This window comes from Pinus tabuliformis, chromosome J, assembly GCF_031772625.1.
Source record: "Pinus tabuliformis cultivar Carrire ecotype Pingquan chromosome J, CPIR1, whole genome shotgun sequence".
Lineage (NCBI taxonomy): Eukaryota > Viridiplantae > Streptophyta > Pinopsida > Pinales > Pinaceae > Pinus > Pinus tabuliformis.
The window spans coordinates 511,696,148-511,720,178 of record NC_142295.1 but is presented as its reverse complement, the minus strand read 5'-3'; the positions used below and the strand labels follow the sequence as shown (position 1 = coordinate 511,720,178).

General features: G+C 33.6%; 1 protein-coding gene across 2 annotated transcripts in view; it reads left to right on the top strand.

The window, feature by feature from the left end:
• LOC149228007 (agamous-like MADS-box protein AGL11) overlaps positions 1-24,031 on the top strand; it is a 598,309-nt gene that overhangs the window by 238,623 nt on the left and 335,655 nt on the right. For both annotated transcript variants that reach the window (XM_089375616.1, XM_089375617.1), the window contains exon 3: positions 22,570-22,631. In XM_089375616.1, coding sequence (XP_089231742.1) covers positions 22,570-22,631 — 62 coding nt within the window. The remainder of the gene's footprint in view (positions 1-22,569; positions 22,632-24,031) is intronic.

The window sequence follows — 24,031 nt, the reverse complement described above, 5'->3', positions numbered from 1 at the left end:
AACAAGAAGAAAAGTATGAAGAATGGACTTCAAAGAGGGGGTATTTTGAAGGTTGAGGAGTGGCCCTTCATGAGAGTATCATCCACAAATTGCAGGTGTGAGTGGGGTCCATCTAATTATGAATGTGAAATTATTTTATATTGTCAAAAAAAGTTTCTTAATGTAGACTTCTAAAAAGTCCTTTTGCTATTAAGATAAATATGAATGGAGATAATGAACATCCTTATATAATGCCAAAAAAAATAGTTAAAGGGTGTTGAGGGAGATCCATTAATTAACATAGAAAAGAAAGCTAGTGAGGCCAATTGTTTGACCCATTGAATCTAGGATTGATAATATCTAAAGGAAAAAAAACATATGTATAATAAAACCCTAGTTAAGATGATAAATATATTTAGACATAGCAAGCTTAGTTAACAAACCTAGTTTTGGTTTCATTTTAAAGGAATGGATGGTATCATGTGCTATAATAATTCCATATATAATTTGATTTCCCTTAATGTATCTTCCTTGTTCATTTGAGGTAATGCAATTCATGATGACCTATAAACAATGATATTGGAAATTCTTTTATGGACCACATTACATAGTGAAATGGGATTGAAATTATTTATAGAGAGGGATATTTGTTCCTTTATAATAAGGATGAGGAAGTTTTAGTTAATGGATTAAATAATTATCTGCATTGACATGGAGTTATCCATACCTTCCATACATCTATACCTACCACTAAATGACAATTATGATAGATTTCTTTTCAAAAACCATGATATTGGAGATTTCCCTAAAGCCATATTCACAACCATTAGTTCTACTTCCTCTTAAGTAATTTCTCTCATAAAAAAAACATTATAATCAAAATTTACTAGGGTATATATGTTTTAAAACTGACTCCATTTTTCCTATATTTCTATAATAAGTTTCAATAGGATATTATGGTAGTATTATTTGAGTTCTTCCGTTTTTTCCATGAATCTCCAACTTGTTTACTTTAGAAAAATATAGAGAATAATTTATATTTATTTCCTTATGTTGATTGTTGACTAATGAAGGAACCTAGAGTCTAATCTCCCTCTTTGAGCCATCTACTTCTCAAATTTTACCTCTAAAGTATATTTTTCTTACTTACCTCTTAGTAATATTTTTCTTAGTTCCCTCTAAATACATCCAGGTGCTTAACAGATCCAATAGTGGTCGAGGAACAATTCAACAACTCAGATTAAGAGACCAAGGGGAGTGTTTGGAGGAATTTTCCCATGTAAAATGTTTGCATCCAAAAGGAAATGTTATAGTGATTTTGGGCCAAGAAAATGGATATCCAAAGACCAAAAGCACAGTGAAGTGGAAATAAAGCATGGCATGGTTGTTTATGAGTGTTTGGTGGAAGAAGCAAAAGTTGAAGGTGCATCCTAGTTTGATGAATGTGTATTTGAACACAAAACTCCATAGAATGCAAAAAACTTAGAAGGTAGTGGCTAATAAAACAAGTACAGGAGTTGAATGGAGTTGTTTGGGTTGATGGATCCAATTGTGAGTACTCCTCATCGAGCAGTGCATTCTAAAAAGAAAGTGCACCCTTGAAGCCAAGTAATTTGTACTAAACTCTACCCTCGAGCCATGGATCATGTTTTGAACAAAATGCTCCATGTTGAGTATTGGGACCAATAGTATGGCCATGGTACTTTACACACAGTCTACAAAAGGACAACATGATTTATGGAAATGTATGGGTTGTATTTTTGAAGGATGAAAGACAAGACAAAGAACCAAACTTAGCTCTAATGTGTCAAAGTTAGTCTTGTAGCTGATTACAGTGGTTGAGAAGGTACACTTAGAACCATGGAGGAATTAATGAAATCGCTTCTTGAGTTTCGTAGGTTGTAAATGAATTTATGTTCTAAGAAAGGTGATCCATGCCAATGTGCATGCTCGTGCCCTATAAGATTAAATGAAAGGTGCCTCAGATTCCTCTGTGTTGTATTGAAGACTCTGCATCAAGCCATGTGTAATAGGGGTGAACAAAAAATTGGCATGCAGGTAGAGATTGTGGGGGCATGCAATAACGTGTGAACAAGAGAGCATCTAGAGAAAAGAAGGCCAAGAGATATTGTAGCAAAAGTTGAATGAACAGGTCGAGTGCATGAGTGTAATGTTGTTGTATGTGTCTAAAGAGTAGAGAAGGACGAGAGATAAGCAGGTTGAGTAGAGAGAAGGACATTGAGGAGAATAGAGGATCGAGAGATGATTGAGGTTGTGTATTAGGGTAAGTGAGATCCATAGATGAGTGCAACACATATGAACAAGACTCCTATGGATGCAGTATGAAAATCTTATGAAATAGTTGTTTGTGGGTTTAGCAGGTTGGTTCCTACACATCAGGAAATCAATGCTTCCATCTAAGTAGGTGTCTGAAGAACAATTTAGGGTTTGGTTCCTTCTACAATTGGGTTCTTGCAAAATCAAAGAGATGGTGCTTTTGTATGCTGATCAAATGTCTTCAAAAGGGAGATGGTGCTTCGTGCTATTGGGTGCTAGAAAAACAATCAATGGAGTTGGTGCTTCCTACTGGTCGATTCTAAAAAAATAATTAATGTATTAAGTGCTTCTCATGAGTGGGTTCTCATGAAATTTTATGTAAATTGAGTGGTGGCTTTAAATTCAAATCATAAAATAAAACAATATTTATGGTTTTCTCCATTTATGGGTTTCAATGTATATCTAGCATCTCCATGAGTTTCATGTGTGTGATGTTTTTGGTTCTATTATGTGATATGTGTGTTGAATTATATTGTTTCTTACATGATATGTTGTTGAATTGTTAAATGTTTAAATCTGGTAAAAAATTGTTAAATCATCCTTAATATTGATTCACCCCCCTCTCAGTATTAACCTGGTTTCCAACAGGTCCAAAGAGAGACCATATTTAGCAATGTGAACATTAGTATTAACTATTTAGCATCCTTCAAATGCAACGGTAATGCCAAATAGAAAAAATAGCTTATAATTTACAAATACCAAGCATGTCATTCAAATATAGATTTGTAAATTTATAAAAAGATGGACCTAAACAATCATATTTGAAAATGTATAATAGAAAATATAAAAATTAAACTAGATCTACTTGTAAATTTATGCTAAAAAAGAAACTTCAATCACTATTGTTGAATGCTCGTGGAAAGAAATGGTATAACTACAATATAATATTTCAACAAACAATGAAGCCCATTCAAGGAGTGTGATGCATGGTTCTGATACCATGAAATACTTTTAAAAATATGTAGAAACAAATAACAAAGTTATATTATGTCTCAACTCCTATGGAAAGAATAAAAAAGAAATGTCTATCAAGTAAGAGAAAGACAAGAAATTTATGTGGTAAAACCCCAAAGTGGGGAGCATACACATAAGAAAAACCTTCTTATCTTTAAAACTCTTACATTATTAGAGCGCACACATGTATGGAGTTCAAATGGGATATGTACAAATCTCAATCATAAGGTAAGCTAGCCTAAGGACCCCTAGGGTCTAGGCTAATGATCAAAACCATAAGCTACTCTCCACTCCTCCTTGATTACATAACAATTGATTCAATTCATAGTAACCAAGATAAACTTGAACCATTTATCAAAGGGAAAAATCAAGGGCAAAGATCAACCAATCCATAAAATTTGGTGATAAGCTCATTAAGAGATAAGGGAGAAGCAACGGAGAAGAATGACCTATGAGTGTAGATCACCATTACCTGAGACATAAATCATCACTAACTAACTCCGAAAACTATCTACTTGTGCACATGTGCAATATTACAAAAGTCTAATGAGGTCATGTTACATGTATAAGTGCCCCAAAAGTGATGCTATAATGATCATCATTATGACTCTACGTAGAAAATCACATCAAGCCATTGTACAATAATAGAAAAGATACTAACAAGTTTATCTATGAGGATTTTATTCCTAATAAGCTTGTGTTTGTGTTTATCAGTGACCGCTCTTATGTTCCATGGTATGATCTTCATGATTAAAATTTGGGTATTGTAAAGAGTTATGTTTCCTTAAGTAAGACAATATGCCTTGATATCTTGGAATTTTTTAGGTTTCCTTCCTCTTTTTGTTTCTTCTACTCCTATTTTCTTTTAAGGTTTCAATGGAATATTCTTGACACCCAGACTCTATGACTTCCCTTGACTTTGAGTGGAAGGTCTTGCCTTAATCTTACTTTTCATTAGCTCTTTTTGAAGTAATCCTAGGTCCTCTTCTCACATATTCATAATGCATGTTTCACCATATATTTCAATGGAACCTTGTAAATCCACCTCTTACATGTCCATTTCTTTAGTTTGGTTAAGCTCTTCCTCCTCTAAATTGGTTTTATCACCTCCCTCTAAATCAATTTCTATATCTTTAAGAGGGTTGAGTTCATATTCTTGGAGCTTAGGCATTGTTCTGTTCTCTAGACTAATGAGTCATTTTTCCTAGTTACTTGGTGGATAATTATGATAATTAATTATGATTTTCCTAGTAACATAATTAATGACAATGTGCTTAATGTTCTTTGACAATGATGATTAAAATTGATTTTCCTAGTAACATTAAGCACATTTTCCCTAGTCATTTAATGGATATGTTTCCTCCTATGCTACCTTAAGCTAGGGCTATGCCCCTTTTGTGGCCTCCCTACACTCAACCCATGATTACCTTGATTTAAAGCTAGTTATTACAAACTATTGTTCATTTTGGGAGCAATGGTATATTCTTGAGATACTTGCCTCTTTCTTATTTTATTTTTTTAATATGTGGACTTTGACAAAGCCATCCATCTTTGTATTTTCTTCCTATTTTTTGTTATTGAAAATAACATTGAGTGGACAATCTCTGAACAAGTTTCCATGGTCATGACATTCCCTATACCTAAAGGGAAAGTATTCATAGTCTAAGGTCTAGTTTCATTCTAAGTCTTGAAATCTGATGCAAATAGATTTAGGAATGGCCCCAGATACCTTCATATAAACACAAATCTTAGCATATGTAGTATATTTACCATTCCTTGTGATTTTCAATTTTTTGACACAATTTCTTAGTGTGTTCCTTATTCATGTTTGAATTTGTTCATCCAAAAACCCATATGAACGAGTATATAGACAAATCCAAATTAGAGTTATAATGAAGCCCTCCTTTTCTAAACTAATCTTCTCCATCCAAACATGTAGATGCATGCTTACATAGTATAATATATACAAGTGCTCTTTATCTTAAATGTTGGTAAAAATTGTTATAAAAATACTTTTAAATCCAATTTTCAAGTTCTCCTCGCTTTTTGGTTTCCAATCCAAGTTGATGCACCATAATAAAGCTTTCTCTAAAGGCCAATCCCCATGATATTTCATGTTACCACATGGTCTTTCATAAATATATTAAATTTTAGCTAAACATTCTCCAATACAACTAGTCTTTCATATTCAAATCCTTCTTTTTTATATACTCTCTCACTTTCTTTTTATGCCTAGTTTTCTTTTCTATCCACTCTCTATACTCTCTCTCTTTTTATTAAATTTACTTAACAATATCTCTAAATGATGGAACATTGTTCTAAGTACATGAGCTATGACATTATCCTATGCACCTTTTTAATAGTACCTACACTACCACCATACCATACATTATCATATTCAAGGACCCATCCATCCTTCATTTTAAAAAGAAAAAATAAAACATTATTAAGCAAATTTATTTAACATAGTCCTGCGTGTGAATATCCTTAGTTTTTACTTTAAAACCTTAACATTGTTAACATACTTTTATGTATAATACAAATCGTCACATTTATTTTACAATATTGCAATATATATGCATCACAAAGTGTCATGTGGGAATTTGTGATGTCCCCAGTGATTGTAAATATTTATTTACCACAGTGAAACAAACTGGACATTACTATTTAAATTTATACATTTAAGATTTTGATTAAGTCATGCATAAAACAAATGTTTGAGTGATAACAAATCTTGTAACTCTCACATGTCAAGTAGTTAGGATAGGCAGTTACCTATCCCTAACTACTTCCTTGAAGATTTATTCTCCAAGAAGAAATCAAGAGGGTATTGGTACCTGAGATGAAGAAAGGAGAAGTAAAGGAGATGTTTCCATGTTGATATGTCAGACAGGTCCAGGAGCTAAGTCTGGTTAAGACCAGATAGTTGTAAATGATAATATTGTTAGTCTTACAGGAAAACATATGTCATGTGAGCAACAGCTCGGGGGAGACTTTGGCCTGAAAGCGAGTCTCATGGTTGGGAGGAAACTTGTCAACTTATAGTTGAAATTTGGTCCAAGAGGACAACAGTGAAATTCTACAAAACCAGATAAGTATTTATAACGAAAACATGAAATATACTGTCAAAAAAATAGAACTTTGAATTATGTTTGAAAGTAATAGATGGGTTATTACAGTAAAATTCCTATGTCTATCTTTAGACATATTTTTTCATATTAGCTGTCTAGCAGGGTCACGTGCAAAAAAAAAAAAAAAAAAACACAGAGGAAAAACTATAAAAGATATTGGAATTTATTATATATAAATCTTTATGTGCGGAAGTTAGAAACACAAGAAACTCTCTGTGAAAAATGAAACAGTTAGAAAAACTTCTGACAAAAGCATGTTCAGTTCTAGGAAGGAAATAATAGTATTGCAAACATTCCAGATACGAAAATTACCAATGTAGGGTTTCTACCCTTTCATACCCTTTAGTTATTAAAAAAAAAACAAGCAGAACCGATAGACTAAATTCTGCGGCTAATATAGCTAAATGAGTAAATTCGAAAAGGAAGCCCGAACTAAACTCTCTCTAAGAAATAAGGTAAAAAAGGGATTTATTACAAATACCTTGTAGAAATCATCGTAGAGAAATAGAAATATAACTCAAGATATGTATGAAACTGTCGGAAAATAAGTCTAACATGACTATGTTGTAGTAATAACAGTAGAAAACGCATAAAGCAAATTCTTGTTAAGGCATGGGTAAACCCCAACTGCATAGCAAATTGAATGTTAAATTAACAGTGAAATAGATAATAAGCTTGTGTAAAATACCCAGACATTAAGAATTGGTTAACTGATTAAAGGCTTCATAGTACTAGAGAAGGTTGAGCCAACTATAAAAACCTTATCAGAACTTTGCAAAACATAGAACTATGTCGAGTAAGAGTTTCGAAAACTTGCCAATCATGCATAAATAGATAATAAACAAACATGGAAGGCTCAAAGGTTCAATGTAATCAAATTCTGATTAAATCTGGAAAATCGGATTACAAAATCATCCGTCCACAACTCTCATAAGTTAAATTACAACTTGATTCCAAGGGAAACTAGCAACCCATTTTGGGTTTGCATACCCAGAACTTAATTTAAACAAAAACGACAGATTTAGGAGTAAAGCAGAGAAATATAGTGTTGTGGACATCTATACTCTAGATTCAGAATACGTATAGCAACAAATGACAAGTTCTATAAATAATTTAAGGACCTTTCAACAAAGTAGCAAGTTAAGCCATTAAAACTCTTAAAGACTCTGAACCCTGCGAACCAAGCAATTTCCAGATTATCATTCACTTTACCCGGAGGTTGGAAGTGACCTTGAGACTACAAATCAACGGACCAACATAGTGAGGTAGGGTTTTGACCTGGAAGAACCATTTGCCTGCTGCTGGAAGCCCTCGATGAAATCTAAGAAAAAAACAGAAGGCATTGTTAATTAGAAAGGAGGAGCTATCAAATGTCTGATGCAAAAATGAAAATACTAAGAACAAATAGACATCTCGTTAGCTGGATGGGTATGTTCCGTGAAATCCTCCAAGAAATAAGCACTAGAGCCGTCTCGATGAACTAATCACCCAGCAAGTAGCCACAGATGAATTGTGACTGAGCAAGGGAGGTATCGTCAATAGCATAAAGTGGCAGAAGCGAACCAAAGAGAAACCTCGAAGCCATGAGTCGGAAGAGGGCATCTTTTCCAAATAAAGAGAGAAATGCCGAAATTGGCCAAGGATGCATCAGACAAAGGAGTTAAGGGAAACAATCTTAGCTGTTTGATGGATTTGATCCATGGAGGACCGTCGATGGGGCGACCATACCAATAAAGTGATGAACAGTTGGAGAGCAACAAGAATCATCCAGAAGTTCGCTCCCACCATCTCTTGGGGTTGGGAATCCAAGGTTTAATGTGTTAGGATATAGAATCATTAAATTTAATCATGCGAAATATGTATACCATTAATTACAACAAAATCAATACATAAATAATAATTGTAATTTGCGTAGAATGTGTGTTAAGAAGAATGTTACACGTGGTCATATAATAACCCGAACCATGATACTTTATAGATGTAATATATCAAGATTTTGTTTATGTTTAATATTTGTACTGTAGTAATTATTGTTTTATTAAGAGATGTGACAAGTGGTATCAGAGCGCTCAAGTTGCAAAACTGAGACCTCTGGAACAAAAGAATAACAGTTTTTGTGATGTGCACAGAGACAGAGAAAGTAAAGAGAAGGAAAAGCAACCAGCATGAGGAGGATTGGGCTTACACCACACAGACCCGTAACAGGAACAGGACCAACATCCTTTCCAGAAGCCAATCCTGAGGTATGGGTGCAATTGGGAGAGGAGCCGCATAATACCAACGCTACCATTTTCGAAATTGTGCAAGAATTAAAAGACGAAATGGCTAGGTTGCAGGCGGATAATGAAAGACTGATGCAAGAATAGGAGAAAATTATGAAAGGTTTGTCTGATAGGTAGAATCAACAGCAACCGATTCCCGAACATGGAAATGTGTCTGAGAGAAGGAATTCAAAAATGAAAACTCAGAGACAGAAGGGGTGAAGAAAACCAAGAAGAGGAATCTGATAATGTATCGGAACACAAAAGGAAAAAAAGAGAGAAAATTGAGTTACAAAGTGAGTTTCGAAAGACCAAACCCCCCCCCTTTGATGGTGAACAGGAGGAATTTGTTGAAGCATGGCTTATCAACATGAATAAGTATTTCCAGTTATATGAATATCATCATAATCTGAAGGCTCGCTTAGCCATTTATCAATTACAAGGAAAGGCCACCTTGTGGTGGGAGGAGGTGAAGACGGTGCGTGGAGTTAGTGAGCAAAGTGTAACTTGGGAAAAGTTTCAAAGGTATTTTAAGGAAAAATACTTAACTGAAATATTTTACGATGAGAAGGCGAAGGAGTTTCATGACCTTCAATTGGGTCAGTTGTCTATAGATGAATTCATAACAAAATTCACATCCTTGCTGCGATATGTTCCTTACATACGAGAAGAGAAAGAAAAAGTACAAATATTTATCAGCAGTTTGCCATTATTCATGAAGGAATATCTCGAATTTGACAATCTGAAGACCATGGATGAAGTTATACGAAAATCTTGCCTATGTTATCAGAAAAATAGACCAAAGGGTGATGGAGGAAAGAGGTGGTCTAATAAAAAGGGAATTAAGTTTGTCTTTGGCAGTAAAGGAAATAAGACTGCTATCAGCAAGGGACCCCATAAAGGTCAATTAAATAGAAATATGAATAGAAACCAGCCTAGATTCAAATTTCCAAGTGAGTCTAAAACAAATGAATAATCTGGAAAAATAGAAATGGAGATAGCAGCTAGACCCCCAGTGCAATGTTGGGGATGTGGAGGACCACATTTTGGTAATAACTGCTAGTACCGCAAGGGAACAAATCAAGTGGCACAGATTCCATAAGCATCAATCGTGGGAGAAGTAGCAAGGAATATTCCTAAAATCAATGTTTCCCTCGAAGATCATCAGGCAGAATACCAACCAACAATGGTGGAATTCGAAGGTAAGATCTTCGACCAAACTGTATCTATTTTAATTGATCTAGGAGCTACTTTGAGTTATATAAGTCCAAAGGTGGTTGAGCATTGTCATTTACAATCTGTTAAATTTAAAAACCCTTGGCTAGTACAACTCACCACAGGGGCAAAAAGAAGGGTGTTGGCTAAAGTTAGCAATTTCACTCTGAAACTGGTAGGTCAACCTATTGTGGCAAATATGAATGTCTTACCATTAGGGTCATATGATGTTCTAATAGGAATGGACTGGCTGGAGAAGCATTGGTCCCTCATTAATTGTAAAGACAAAACTATTAATTACATAGATGAAGAGGGTATGAGACAAGAAATTCAGGGTATCTGAAGACCACTGAAAATAAGACCTATAATAGCCTCCCAATTAGAAAAATGTATTCGAAAGGGATTCCAAATTTATGCTATACAGGTGGGGTATATCAATTCAACAAAAAAATCGGGTACTTTAGAAAATATACCTATGGTACAAGAGTTTCCAGACGTATTTCCCAAGGAGATTCTGGGACTGCCTCCAAAGAGGAATATAGACTTCACCATTGAGTTGATTCTTGGAGCTGCCCCGGTATCCCGAGCCCCTTATCACATGAGCATACCAGAACTCACTGAATTGAAAATGTAGTTACAGGAACTGCTTGATAAAAAATATATACGCCCAAGTGTCTCACCTTGGGGAGCCCCTGTACTCTTCGTCAAGAAGAAGGACGAAACCTTATGGATGTGCATGGACTATCGATAGCTAAACAAGCTAACTGTTAAGAATAAATACCCTTTGCCTCGTATTGATGAATTGTTTGACCAAGTAAAGGGAGCGACTGTATTTTCAAAGATTGATCTTCACTCAGGGTACCATCAAATTAGAATAAAAGAAGAAGATATAGCCAAAACAGCCTTTAGAACTCGCTATGGGCATTACGAGTTCATTGTGTTACCGTTTGGGTTAACTAATGCTCCAACAACTTTTATGTGTCTAATGAACAATGTTTTTCATCAATATTTGGATAAGTTTGTACTAATATTTATTGATGATATATTGATTTATTCCCGAAATATAGAGGAGCATAAGGAACATCTACGGATTGTCCTGCAAACCCTAAGAGAGCATCAGTTGTATGCCAAGTACAACAAATGTGATTTCTTTAAGGAACAAATTCAATATTTAGGACATATCATTACCAAGGAGAGGATAGTTGTGGACCCAGAGAAAATCAAAACCATCATGGAATGGCCTGTACCAAAGAATGTAGCTGATATAAGATCATTTATGGGTCTGGCTAGGTACTATAGGAGGTTTGTGGAAGGTTTTTGTAGGGTACCCCATTACCTCTTTGCAAAAGAAAGGAAAAATATTCACTTGGACCACGGACTTTCAAAGAAGTTTTGACCAACTGAAGCACTTACTTACTACTGCACCTATTTTGAGTATTGCAGACCCAAATAAAGAATACATTGTATGTACAAATGCCAACAAGGAAGGAGTAGGTGGCGTGCTAATGCAAGAAGGAAGAGTCGTAGCTTACGAGTCTTGGAAACTTAAGGAGCATGAACAAAAGTATTCAGCTTACGACATGGAGCTGATGGCAGTAATCCACGCATTAAAAATGTGGCGTCATTATTTGTTGGGTAAGAAGTTTTTATTAATGACAGATCATCATAGTTTAACTAACTATTTCAAGTAGCCTACTATGAATGCTAGGCAAGCCCGTTGGATTGATTTCCTGAGTGAATTTGACTTTGACATCAAACACATAAAAGGAAAAGAAAACCAAGTCGCGGATGCCTTAAGTCGAAAAATAAACTGCATTTATGAAATGTCTTTTAGTGAGATACATACCACTTTTAAAGAACAGATTAAAGGAGCAGCAATACAAGATCCTGAATACAAGATGTTATGGCAGCAAGAAAAAATTCCAAACAACAACAAACAACAGTTGGGATATGAGGTAAATCAAGAAGGAATGTTGATTTACAAAGGAAGAATGTATGTGCCAAACCAGAAAGATATTAAACAATTAATTTTAGATGAATACCATAAAATTCCTTGTGTCGGCCATCCCGGATATCAAAAATTAATCACTGCGCTCAGAAAAGAATATTTCTGGCCCGATATGAAGAAGGAGGTGGCTAAATATTTGACTCGTTGTTTGGAGTGCCAACAAGTGAAAGCAGAACACCAGCACCCAGCTGGACTACTCCACCCATTGCCCATACCAGAATGGAAATGGGAAACTATTTCTATTGATTTTATTACAGGACTACCTAAGTCTAAAACATAGAATGAATCATTAATGGTGGTGATAGATAAGTTGAGTAAGTCTGCTCACTTCATACACGTACAATCTACTTTTAAGGTTGTTCAAATTGCTAACATATTTATGCAAAATATTTTTAGACTACACGGAATACCAAAGGTTATAATTTCCGACTGTGATGTAAAATTCACATCACCCTTTTCGAAAGCCTTATTTGGAGGTTTAAGCACCCAACTGCAATTCAGCACTCCCTATCACCCTCAAATAGAGGACCAAACTAAGTGGGTGAATCAGGTAGTAGAAGACATGTTGCGGACTTATGTAATGCAACAACCTTCTAAGTGGGAGGATTACATACATTTAGTGGAGTTTGCTTACAACAACTACTACCATACATCCTTGCAAATGAGTCCATTTGAAGTATTATACGAACGCAGGTGTAGGACACCATCGAGTTGGAGTGTACTAGAGGATAAGCTAATGTTGGGGCCTGACATGTTAAAAGAGATGGAAGATATGGTTAAAAAGGTGCGCTCCAATTTAAATATTGCTCAGGATCGATAGAAAAATTTTGCTTACCAGAAGAGAAGTTTTCAGGAGTTTCAAGTTGGGGATCATGTTTATGTTCATATACAAGCTAAGAAGAGTACTCTGCATTGGGGTGGGTGTGCTAAATTAGCACCCCGATTTTGTGGTCCTTTCCAAATCCTAGCCCAAATTGGACCTGTGGCTTATCAGCTTGCTTTTCCCAGCCACATACATGTGCATAATTTTTTTCATGTTTCTGTATTAAAAAGTATATTTATGATTCCAACCATATAATCAATTGGCAGGATATATAGGTAAGTATATTATTTATAAGAATTATAAATAATTACCAAGATAGAATGCCAAAGAAAAGGGCTGACTAAATTTATTTTATCATGTGTAGGTCGAACCAGAAGGCGAGTTCTTGGTCGAAACCCTGGATATACTCGATCAGAGAGAAGTAATGTTGTAGAGACGAGTTATCACCTAGGTTAAAGTGAAATGGTAGCACTTTGGGTCAGAGGAGGCCACCTGGGAGGATGAACAGGTCATGAAGGAGACCTTTCCAAATCTGTTTTCAACAGAGAAACATCGGGACGATGTTTAATCTTAGGGGTGGAAGATGTGATGTCCCCAGTGATTATAAATATTTATTTACTGCAGTAAAACAAACTGGATATTACTATTTAAATTTATACATTTAATATTTTGATTAAGTTATGCATAAAACAAATGTTTGAGTGATAACAAATCTTGTAACTCTCACATGTCAAGTAGTTAGGATAGGCAATTACCTATCCCTAACTACTTCCTTGAATATTTATTCTCCAGGAAGAAATCAAGAGGGCATTGGTACCTGAGATGAAGAAAAGAGAAGTAAAGGAGATGTTTCTGTGTTGATATGTTAGATAGGACCAAGAGCTAAGTCTGGTTATGACCGATAGTTGTAAATGATAAGACTGTTAGTCTTACAGGAAAGCATCTGTCATGTGAGAAATAGCTCGGGGGGAGACTTTGGCCTGAAAACAAGTCTCGTGGTTGGGAGGAAACTTGCCAAATTATAGTTGAAATTTGGTCCAAGAGGACCACAGTGAAATTCTACAGAACCAGATAAGTATTTATAACTGAAACATGAAATATACTGTCAAAAAAATAGAACTTTGAATTCTGTTTGAAAGTAATAGATGGGTTATTATAGTAAAATCCCTATGTATGTCTTTAGACATATTTTTGCATATTAGCTATCTAGCAAGGTCATGTGCAAACTTTAAAAAAAAAAGGAACACAAAGGAAAAACTGTAAAATAGATTGGAATTTATTATATATAAATCTTTATGTGTAGAAGTTAGAAACTCAAGAAACTCTCTGAATAATGAAACTGTTAGAAAACCTTCTGAAAAAAGAATTTTCAGTTCTAGGAAGGAAACAATATTATTGCAGACATTCCAGATAGGAAAATTACATTGTAGGGTTTCTACCCTTTCATACCCTTTAGTTATTTAAAAAAAACAAGCAAAACCGACAGACTAAATTTTGCGGCTAATCTAGCTAAATGAGTACATTCTAAAAGGAAACCCGAACTAAACTCCCTCTAAGAAATAAGGTAAAAAAAGGATTTATTACAAATACCTTGCAGAAATCATCGCAGAGAAATAGATATATAACTCAAGATATGTATGAAACTGTCAGAAAATAAGTCTAACATGATTATGCTGTAGTAATAACAGTAGAAAACGCATAAAGAAAATTCTTGTTAAGGCATGGGTAAACCCCAACTGCATATCAGATTGAATGCGGAATTAACAATGAAACAGATAATAAACTTGCGTAAAATTCCCAGAAATTAAGAATTGGTTAACTGATTAAAGGCTTCATAATATCATAGAAGGTTGAGCCAACTATAAAAACCTTATCAGAACTTTGCAAAACATAGAACTATGTCGAGTAAGAATTCTGAAAACCTTCCAATCATGCATAAATAGATAATAAACAAACATGCAAGGCTCAGAGGTTCGATGTAATCAAATTCTGATTAAATCAGGAAAGTTGGATTACAAAATCATTCATCCAGACTCCATAACTATCATAAGTTAAATTACAACTTGATTCCAAAGGAAACTAGCAACCCATTTTGGGTTTGCATACCTAGAACTTAATTTAAACAAAAAAGACGGCTTTAGGAGCAGAGCTGAGAAATATAGTGTCGTGGACATCTATACTCTAGATTCAAAGTACGTATAACAACAACTGACAATTGTTATAAACAGTTTAAGGACCTTTCAACAAACTGGCAAGTTAAGCTATTAAAACTCTTAAAGACTCTAAACCCTGTGAACCAAGAAATTTCTAGATTATCTTTCACTTTACCCGGAGGTTGGAAGTGACCTTGAGACTGCAAATTCGCGGACAGCACAGTGAGGTAGGGTTTCGACTCGGAAGGACCATTCACCGTCGCTGGAAGCCCTCGATAAAATCTAAGAAAAATACTAAAGGCACTGTTAATTAGAAAGGAGGATCTATCAAATGTCTGATGCAAAAAAAAGAAGAAAATGTTAAGAACAAATAGACATCTTGTTACCTAGATGGGTATGCTGGATGAAATCCTCCAAGAAAGAAGCACCAGAGTCGTCTCGATGAACTAATCACCCAACAAGTAGCCACGAAGGAATTGCGACTGAGCAAGGGAGGCATCGTCAAAAACATGCAAAGGCAAAGATGAACCAGAGAGAAACCTCGAAGCCATGAGCCGGAACAGGGCAGCTTTGCCAAACAAAGAGAGAAATGTCGAAATTGCCCGAGGATTCATCGAACAAAGGAGTTAAGGGAAACACTCTTAGCCGTCCGATGGAGTTGAGCTGCGGAGGACTGTTAATGGGGTGACCATACCAATAAATTGACGAATAGCTAAAGAGCAACAGGAATCATCCAGAAGTTTGCTCTTGCCATCTCTTGGGGTTGAGAATCCAAGATTTAATGGGTGACAATATAGAATCATTAAATTTAATAATAGGAAATATGTATACCATTAATTACAACAAAATCATTACATAAATAACAATTGAAATTTGTGTAGAATGTGCGTTAAGCAAAATATTACATGTGGTCATATAATAACCCAAACCATGATACTATATAAATGTAATATATATCAAGATTTTGTTTATGTTTAATAATTTATACTGTAGTAATTATTGTTTTATTAAAAAATGTAACAAAATTATAAATCATTTTATTGAAAGTTATCACATCAAAAATATTTCCATTAAATACTAAACATATCATTGAAATCCCTTGATGGAAAAAAATAAGTACTACGTACATGAAGTTATAAATAGGGAATTTTGAGAATAATTTATTAAAATATTTAAAAAAAAAAATATTTGAATATAATACGACAAATATGAATAACGTAATTAAAAAATATATTACTAAAATAATAATTTTTAAAATATATTTTAATAATTATATTATTAATATTAATTTATAACAAAATAAATTATTTTTCAATATTAATTTATAATATTTTTTTATTTAATATTATTTTTAAATAAATTTTATTATTTTTTAAAATTAAATTTATAACATATACCATCTTCAATCTCCATAAATTTAATCTTTAATTAAAATACTCCTAAAATATTTGATAAAAATTCTCCTATAATATTTATATCTCCACAAAAATTTAATTTTTAATTTAAATACCCCTAAATCATTTTATTAAAATTCCCATGGTTTTTTTTTCATTTAAGTATTTTTTTGGTTTATAATATCTGCTTAAAAAAACATTAACGCCTCGTGTTACATTAATATGGTATAAATTATAATATCTTAATATGTTTTTATTAAGTTTAATAGTAAATTTCATTTATAAAAAATCAATAATTTTATTTAAATCAATAAAAAACCAATAATATTACTTTATTCTAAACATATTTAAATCTAAAATTATGATGATAAGTAATGCATTAAGACTAATAATACACCTAGCAATATAATTAAAACATATGCTTTATTCTTCCTTAAAATAATTTGAATATAAATTTTTATAATAAAAAACTTAAAGTTATAATTAATTAACTTTACATTTTGATTAAAATTTTCGAAATAAAATACTTTATCAAAAAATTTCATTATAAATATTAATTTAGATAATATTCACAGCTTCACTTATTTCTCATAATAAAGAACCTAAATAATATATTAATATGATAATATAATTGTTAGTATTTATTAGAAAATATGTTTTTCCATAAAACTTAGATAACATATCAATATGATAAGCACGCTAAAGGCCAAGCAGGTTTCAAAAGGCATCACTCAACAATAGACCACCTCATTACGCTTAGGATCATTGCGGAGGAATGTCGTAATGATAAATCCAATTTATTTTGTTGCTTTGTGGACTTTAGAAAGGCTTTCGATACAGTTCCTAGATACAACCTTTGGAATAGATTAGAAGAGCTAAAGGTTCCTCTCGAGTTGAGAGTTGCCGCCATAAGGTTATACAAGAATGTAATTGCCAAGCTAAAGAGCAATGAGGGGTGGTCGAAAGATATTAAGTGTATCATTGGAGTTAAACAAGGTTGCCCCCTCTCCCCTACCTTATTTGGCATTTACATTGATAAGCTCGAAGGCTATTTAGAGGAAGCAAGATGTGATGGCACGATCTTAGTTGGGATAGTCGTCATCCTTCTTCTCTATGCTAACGATATTGTTCTTTTCACAAGGTGCCCATCTGATCTTGATAAGCAACTCATGCTTCTTAAGGATTTCTGGTCTACCATGGGTATGACTGTTAATACTGACAAAACAAAAGTTATTATTATCAAATCCAAGGACACTTATGCTAATTTTATGTATGACAATAATAACTTTGAGGAAGTGTATTCTTACAAGTACCTAGGAATTGATATTCATCACAAGCTCAACTGGAACCATAGCATTGAGAAAAGGATTAATGGGGGGTGGAAAGCTTATTTTGGTCTTGAAAATAATTGTAAAACAGCAAACCTCTTAATGTGGGATAAAAAGAAGTTCCTCTTTGAAACTTTAGTCACTCCTGTTATCTTATATGACTGTAAGGTTTAGGGTTGCAGCATCTCTAAAGAATCATGGAGAAAGATCGGGAAAATCCAGAAGCATTTTATAAGTTATAACCTGAAAATTAAAAGTAATACACCCTATCCTATTCTCCTTATAGAAGCGGGTCTTTCCCCTATTGAGAGCTTAGCTATGATTAGGTTTCTGTTGTACAAGCACAAACTCAATAACATAGACAATCATAGAATTCCTAAGCTAGCTTTAAATTTCAGCCAAAACCACCTAAGGCTGAATCGGGGGTGGCATAAAGACACAAGGGCTTGGTTAAACTATTGGGAGATCAACGAGAATGATGCTTTGCAAAACATTAATAACATTAAAGATATTGTTACTTCTAAGTTCAAAGAAAAAATGTGGTGTGAGAAAGATTTAGCGGCTAAAAGAAAATTAAATTATTATAATAAGGTCATCAACCCCACCCTAGAAGATCAAAAGTATCTCTCTATTTTAACTAGCTCAAAGAAGAAAATTAATATAGCAAAGACTAGAACGAATTCTCATGAGCTCCATAGTGAAACAGGTCGTTGGGCAGTTCCTAAAACACCATGGATGGAAAGGATCTGCCATATATGTGAGAATAGGAACATCGAGGATGAAAACCACTTCCTCTTAGAGTGCCCCGCGTACAACCACATTAGTCTCAGTTTCACAATCTTTGTTACAACATTGACCTTCCTAACCTTTTACAATGTCAAAATTATAGTGAGCTCGGGAGGCTTCTCTCCAAGCTTTTTGAGCATAGGAATAAAATCTTAAATCAAAATAAATAATTTGTTTCTTTTGGTCCAATAGACCAATGTTTGGTCTCAGTGGACGTTAACCATCGTCATCATCATCATCATAATTATTAATATTTTTTTTTAAATATATTTTTCCATAATAAAATATGTAACTCATAAATTTTATATACACTTCCATCCTGGTATACTTTATTATAACAAAATAAATTTTCATTTTCCACAAAATTCTACACTATAATCTTTCTACTTAATATTAATAATCATTTTATAAATATTTTTTATATAATTTTTAATGTTAAATTCATTAAAAATTTATTATTTTATATAAACAATTTTATTTGATTTTAAAAATATCATATAATTTATAAATTATGATATCATTAAAAGATTTTCTTTAAATTTCAACCTAATTAATTTTGTTTAATAGTAAAATAATAAATCATAATTTTAATATATGTATTTTCACATCTAAAAAACGAGTTTAAATATTATTATCAATATGGAAGAATCTCTGAAAGAGTGCTCTATTAAGTATTAATGTTACTTCATATGAAACGAAATGTATAAAAAATTCTTTTGTTATTAATTGATTATTAGTTAATAATATTTTTTATTTATTTATTTTTATTTTAGAGGAATCTTGGGTCTTTCGGCGTATATTAAATACATAGATGTAAAACAAATTAAATATATATAGATTAAATTAAGTTAATTTTTTCGTAAATGATATGAGTTTGTGTGAATATTTTTTATTATTATATAATTATATTATTAAATTTATTAAATTTTAGTTTTTTAATATTTTCCTTAATCAGAATGAGTATAATTTATATTAAAAAGTCACCTCCGTTCGTAAGAAAATTGGGTCTTTACATCAATTTATCCCTGCTTCAACAAGCTGATAAAAATTTCTTGGTCCATCTAGACTATTGCAATAGCTATGGCTTCTGCTTACAAAAATTTCCCATTATGGGATATCTACAACTATAACTTCGACATAATTGAAATAAGAGGTATATACATTTATAGTTCATCATTTTGATAAAACAAAAACAAAACCAATACAGAGGTGGTCAGATATCCATAGGGGCTGGGTTGTTTAGATCCAAGCCCGGGGAGGCCTCTTTTGAGTCTTTGGAATTCTCTTGGTCTGTCACGCCCTCCACGTTTGCCTCCATACCATCCTCCATTGCTTCCACCTTGATCTTCAAATTTTCCAGCTGATGGCGCAATGCATCCACTTCATCCTCAAGTTGCCTGATGCGTTCCCTTTTCTCAATCTCCCTTTCCTGCATGGTCATATTCTCGTGCATTTGTTGGTGCATGTTGCGTTGGAGTTCTGATAGTGCTTCCTGCAGGTCCCAATGATCTTGAACACAGGTGAGATAAGAGGGTCCTTATCTACCACCTTACACTGAGGAACTAGCCCTCAGTCCACCAGACTGCGGCCGATGGCATCCCCACATGCCCGACCAAGAATTGTCTTCAGAACCTTGCATGTTGGCTTCCAAAACCTCACTTTTTATCAAGCTCTAGAAATTGGCATTGTTTTCCACGATCTCCCACAGTTAGGCACCCTCTCTTGCCCATAAAAGACTGCCCTGATCCTCGGCAAGTATGCACCACCCAACCTCACGCCAACTCCAATTCTCCTCCCTCTTCCAAAGAGAATTACGAACCCACCCAGTGTCCCAAATCTAGTCTGACTGCAAACACTCAGGACAACCCAAGCCCAACACCCGCGACCTTCCAATTATACTCAGAATTTCTTTATTTTCCTTCAAAACCTCAAATAGACAAACCTTCCTACCCTCATTTTAGCTCTTCACATCATAATTCCCAGCCTCCGTGACACAAAAACTGATACACAATAGCCTCGGCTCTAGCCACCAGGCTTTTGCAGAGGCCACCGTCCCACTCTCAAACCTTAAAACATACAAAATCCACATACCAGTTTGCACTTTATACATGCTGCCTGATCGGGAGGTGATGCAGAGATGAGCGAGGAGATTGTTGCAATCGAGATCCCATGAGTACTCCATCATAATTCCACCCTCCTCCATTAATTTCCCACCAAGCTCCTGATCTCTATCAGTCATTCCCACAATTCTCCCACGAACGAGCCCGACTTCACTGAGGTCTTGAATTAAATTTTTCTCCGTAAAACTCAAATCCCTGTAGATGCCTGAGGTGTTGCACTGCCCAATTCTCCAAGAACCAAGGAAAAAATGGTGAGGCCACACGTTGTGACTTAATCTTGAAACAGGTGTGGTACAAAATTTCCATAGGACGCCACGTTTCGAGTGAGTCTGGATGTTCGGCTTGCCACAAGTCCACATGGCTGGCAAGAGCTTGCAGAGGGTGATGCGACAGGGGGAGGAGGAACCTAGGGTGGTGGTTATAATGTAGAGGTGGTGGTTAGAAAGGGGAGGGGCCACAGGGAAGGGGGAAGGGGAGGGTAATGAGGAAGGGGAGGGGGAATGGGAGAAAGGTGAAGGGTGGGGAGGGGTGGGGGGAAGATGTAGGAAAGAGCTAGGGGGAGAAGGGGGGGGGGCTTCATATCATTATGGTATGTTAGATGCAACTTTTCCACATCCATAGCTATCCTTTGAGGCTTTATTTCCGGCGTACATATATCTCTCTTCATTTTCTTAAGGAATTTTTGTCGTGCTCATGATATAAATTATTACACGTTTTTCCTCCTCCAAATGGCTTACCTAATTGGTCTTTCTGTCAGCATAATGATTATTTCCCCTCAAGACATGATAAAAGGTCACTGAGTCGAAAGCAGGGATCAAGTTCTGAGCTCTCATAATGATTTGATTCAGGCTAGATATATTAGTCTTTGAAGTGTTAATCATATGCCTTATAACAATCATGGAGCCTCCTATCACCTGAACCTTTTTTATCCCATTTCTTTGTGCTAGGATTAGTCCCAGGAGCATTCCATAAGCTTCAACTTGGTTATTAGTCTTCCGGCCTAGTCCCCAAACATAACTAAATTCAATGATTCCTTCTGAATTAATGAAAATCTGTCCCCCTCTTGCCACCCCATTTAATAAATTATTTTTAAATAACATTCCAATTTTCAAATAAAATATAAATTAAATTAAATTTATATTTTATTCTAAATATTTTTAATTAATATAAAATTAAGTATTTATTTCAATTAAAATGGAGTTAGTTATTGTATGGGAACAAATATCTATCATTAATTAAAAAACTTACTTTCATTCCAATTTTCAAATAAAATAAAAATTTAATTAAATATATATTTATATTAAATTTATATTTTATTTTAAATATTTTTAATTAATATAAAATTAAATATTTATTTCAATTAAAATGGAGTCAGTTATTGTATGGGAACAAATATCTATCGTTAATAAAAAAAAACTTACTTTCAGCGTTACAAATGCAATCCTAATTTCTATAAAGCAATGCAACTCTCTTTAAAAAAAAACTATTTTTTGAAAGATTTCCATATATCCTATTCATTAGGAGGGTGCCATACAAATCTATACTATTACCCCAGAGCATGAGCATGAATGCTAATAATAGATCTAGTTTTGCAAGTTAACACATTGAATATATTATTATTTCATTATAAACCTATATTGATTGAATTTCAATCATTTTAGTTTCTCAATATATTTTGAAATTTTAATGTATAATCACGTGACATGTTTTCCATTTATTAGGAAGATATTTTGATAGCTTTTAATAGAAATTTTGTTTTTAAATTTATTTTTAAAAATGTTATTTTTTATATTACAAAATTTTAATAATAAAATTATAACAATACTTATATGAATAATGAAATTATAACTATATATATAATAACAGGTTGATTATATTTAAATATTCTTATCTTTTTTAATAACAGGTTGATATAATATATTAAAAGGAATATTGATAGAAAACTTTTATCTCATTTTTTTAGATTAACACGTTGATTATATTTAAATATTTTTATCATTTTTTTAATAACAGGTTGATATAATATATTAAAAGGAATATTGATTGAAAACTTTTATCTAATTTTGTTTTCTGGATGCAGAAAATGGAGCAAGAAATGCATTCACTTCGACAACAAATCGATGGATTAAAAATGACTAACAGGTAAGTATAAAAATATTTTATTATTTAATCATGTGAAAATTAAGATATTTAATATGTTTAAATTTGTAAAATATAAAGGTTATGGAAAAAAAGAAAGTAGATAGTCACAAAATTAAAGGAATACACTTTATCTTATTTTCTTTGTAAAAGAAAATATTTTATCTATTAAGAGTATAACTATTGTCAAATATTTAATGTATAAGAATAAGATAAATAATATGGAAGATAAGAAGCTTCCTAAAATTTCTTTAAACTCTAGCAAAACCATTTTAGACTCAAGTGCGGATGGCATAAAGATGTTTAGTCTTGACTAAACCATTGGGGAATAGAGAAATACATTACTATGAAAAATAATATATATTTTATTAATTTATAGAAATATCATATTATTTTTTGAAGTTAGACTATCATATTATCGATCAAAATATAATTACAAAACCCATATTCTAATATGGTATTAGGGAAACCATACCAAAAATATAATAGCATGTTTGAGGTTTTGAAAAGAGGTCCCAAACCAAAGTAGTTCTTATTTAATAGTCGAGTCCAGCACTGCTAAAACTTCAATAAGCATGGACCTATACCAACTATGTGTGGATCTATAAAGACTGCACTCATAACCTAAAAACAAAAATATGAAGAGTGAAATCATTTTTTATTGTTGGAGGAATACACCTCGATAGGAGCCAAGGCCTAGTCATCCTCTTCACTATTTTAAAGGTCTAGATTTACCAATTTCTTAGCAAAATTGTTGGGCTTATCAATGTTATCATATATCTTATTAACTTGCTACTACAAAGTAGCTATGTAAAATATGATTTCTTCACGAGCCTCGTTCAGCTCAATGAATGCCTTTCCCATGATGGTTTTTAATTAACAATGTGTGTTTATTGTTTGCATATAAAAGGTCTTCCTAGTATGGTTGTTTCCTATGTCGAGGACCCGTTGCCCCACATCATCCTCCACTTGACTATCAGACATAACTTTCTTTCTATTCAAGCGTCACGCTATATTGCTACTAGTTCTTCTTGCATCAAATTGGGTGTGAATTCTCTGAATCTATGAGCTACTACCATAGCACTCATTTGGGTAAGTATCTATAGATAAGGCTCCATGCTACCATAGCTTGGACCTTGAAAGTTCGAACTCTTATGAGACATGATTTCCTTGAAGGAAAAAGATAGGAATAGGGAGGAGGAGTGATAAGGAACGGAGAAAGATAGATTCGAGAGACAAAAAAGCAGGAGAGGAGCAGGCGCATTCCAACAATGGTGGATAAGCTAAGGATAAAAAAATATAAACAAAAGGCAAAGACCAAGGGAAATTAAATGACCTAAGATAGGCATCCCTGCATTGCCCATCCATCGGGAGAGTATTCAAGAAGCACAAGGATAAAAACA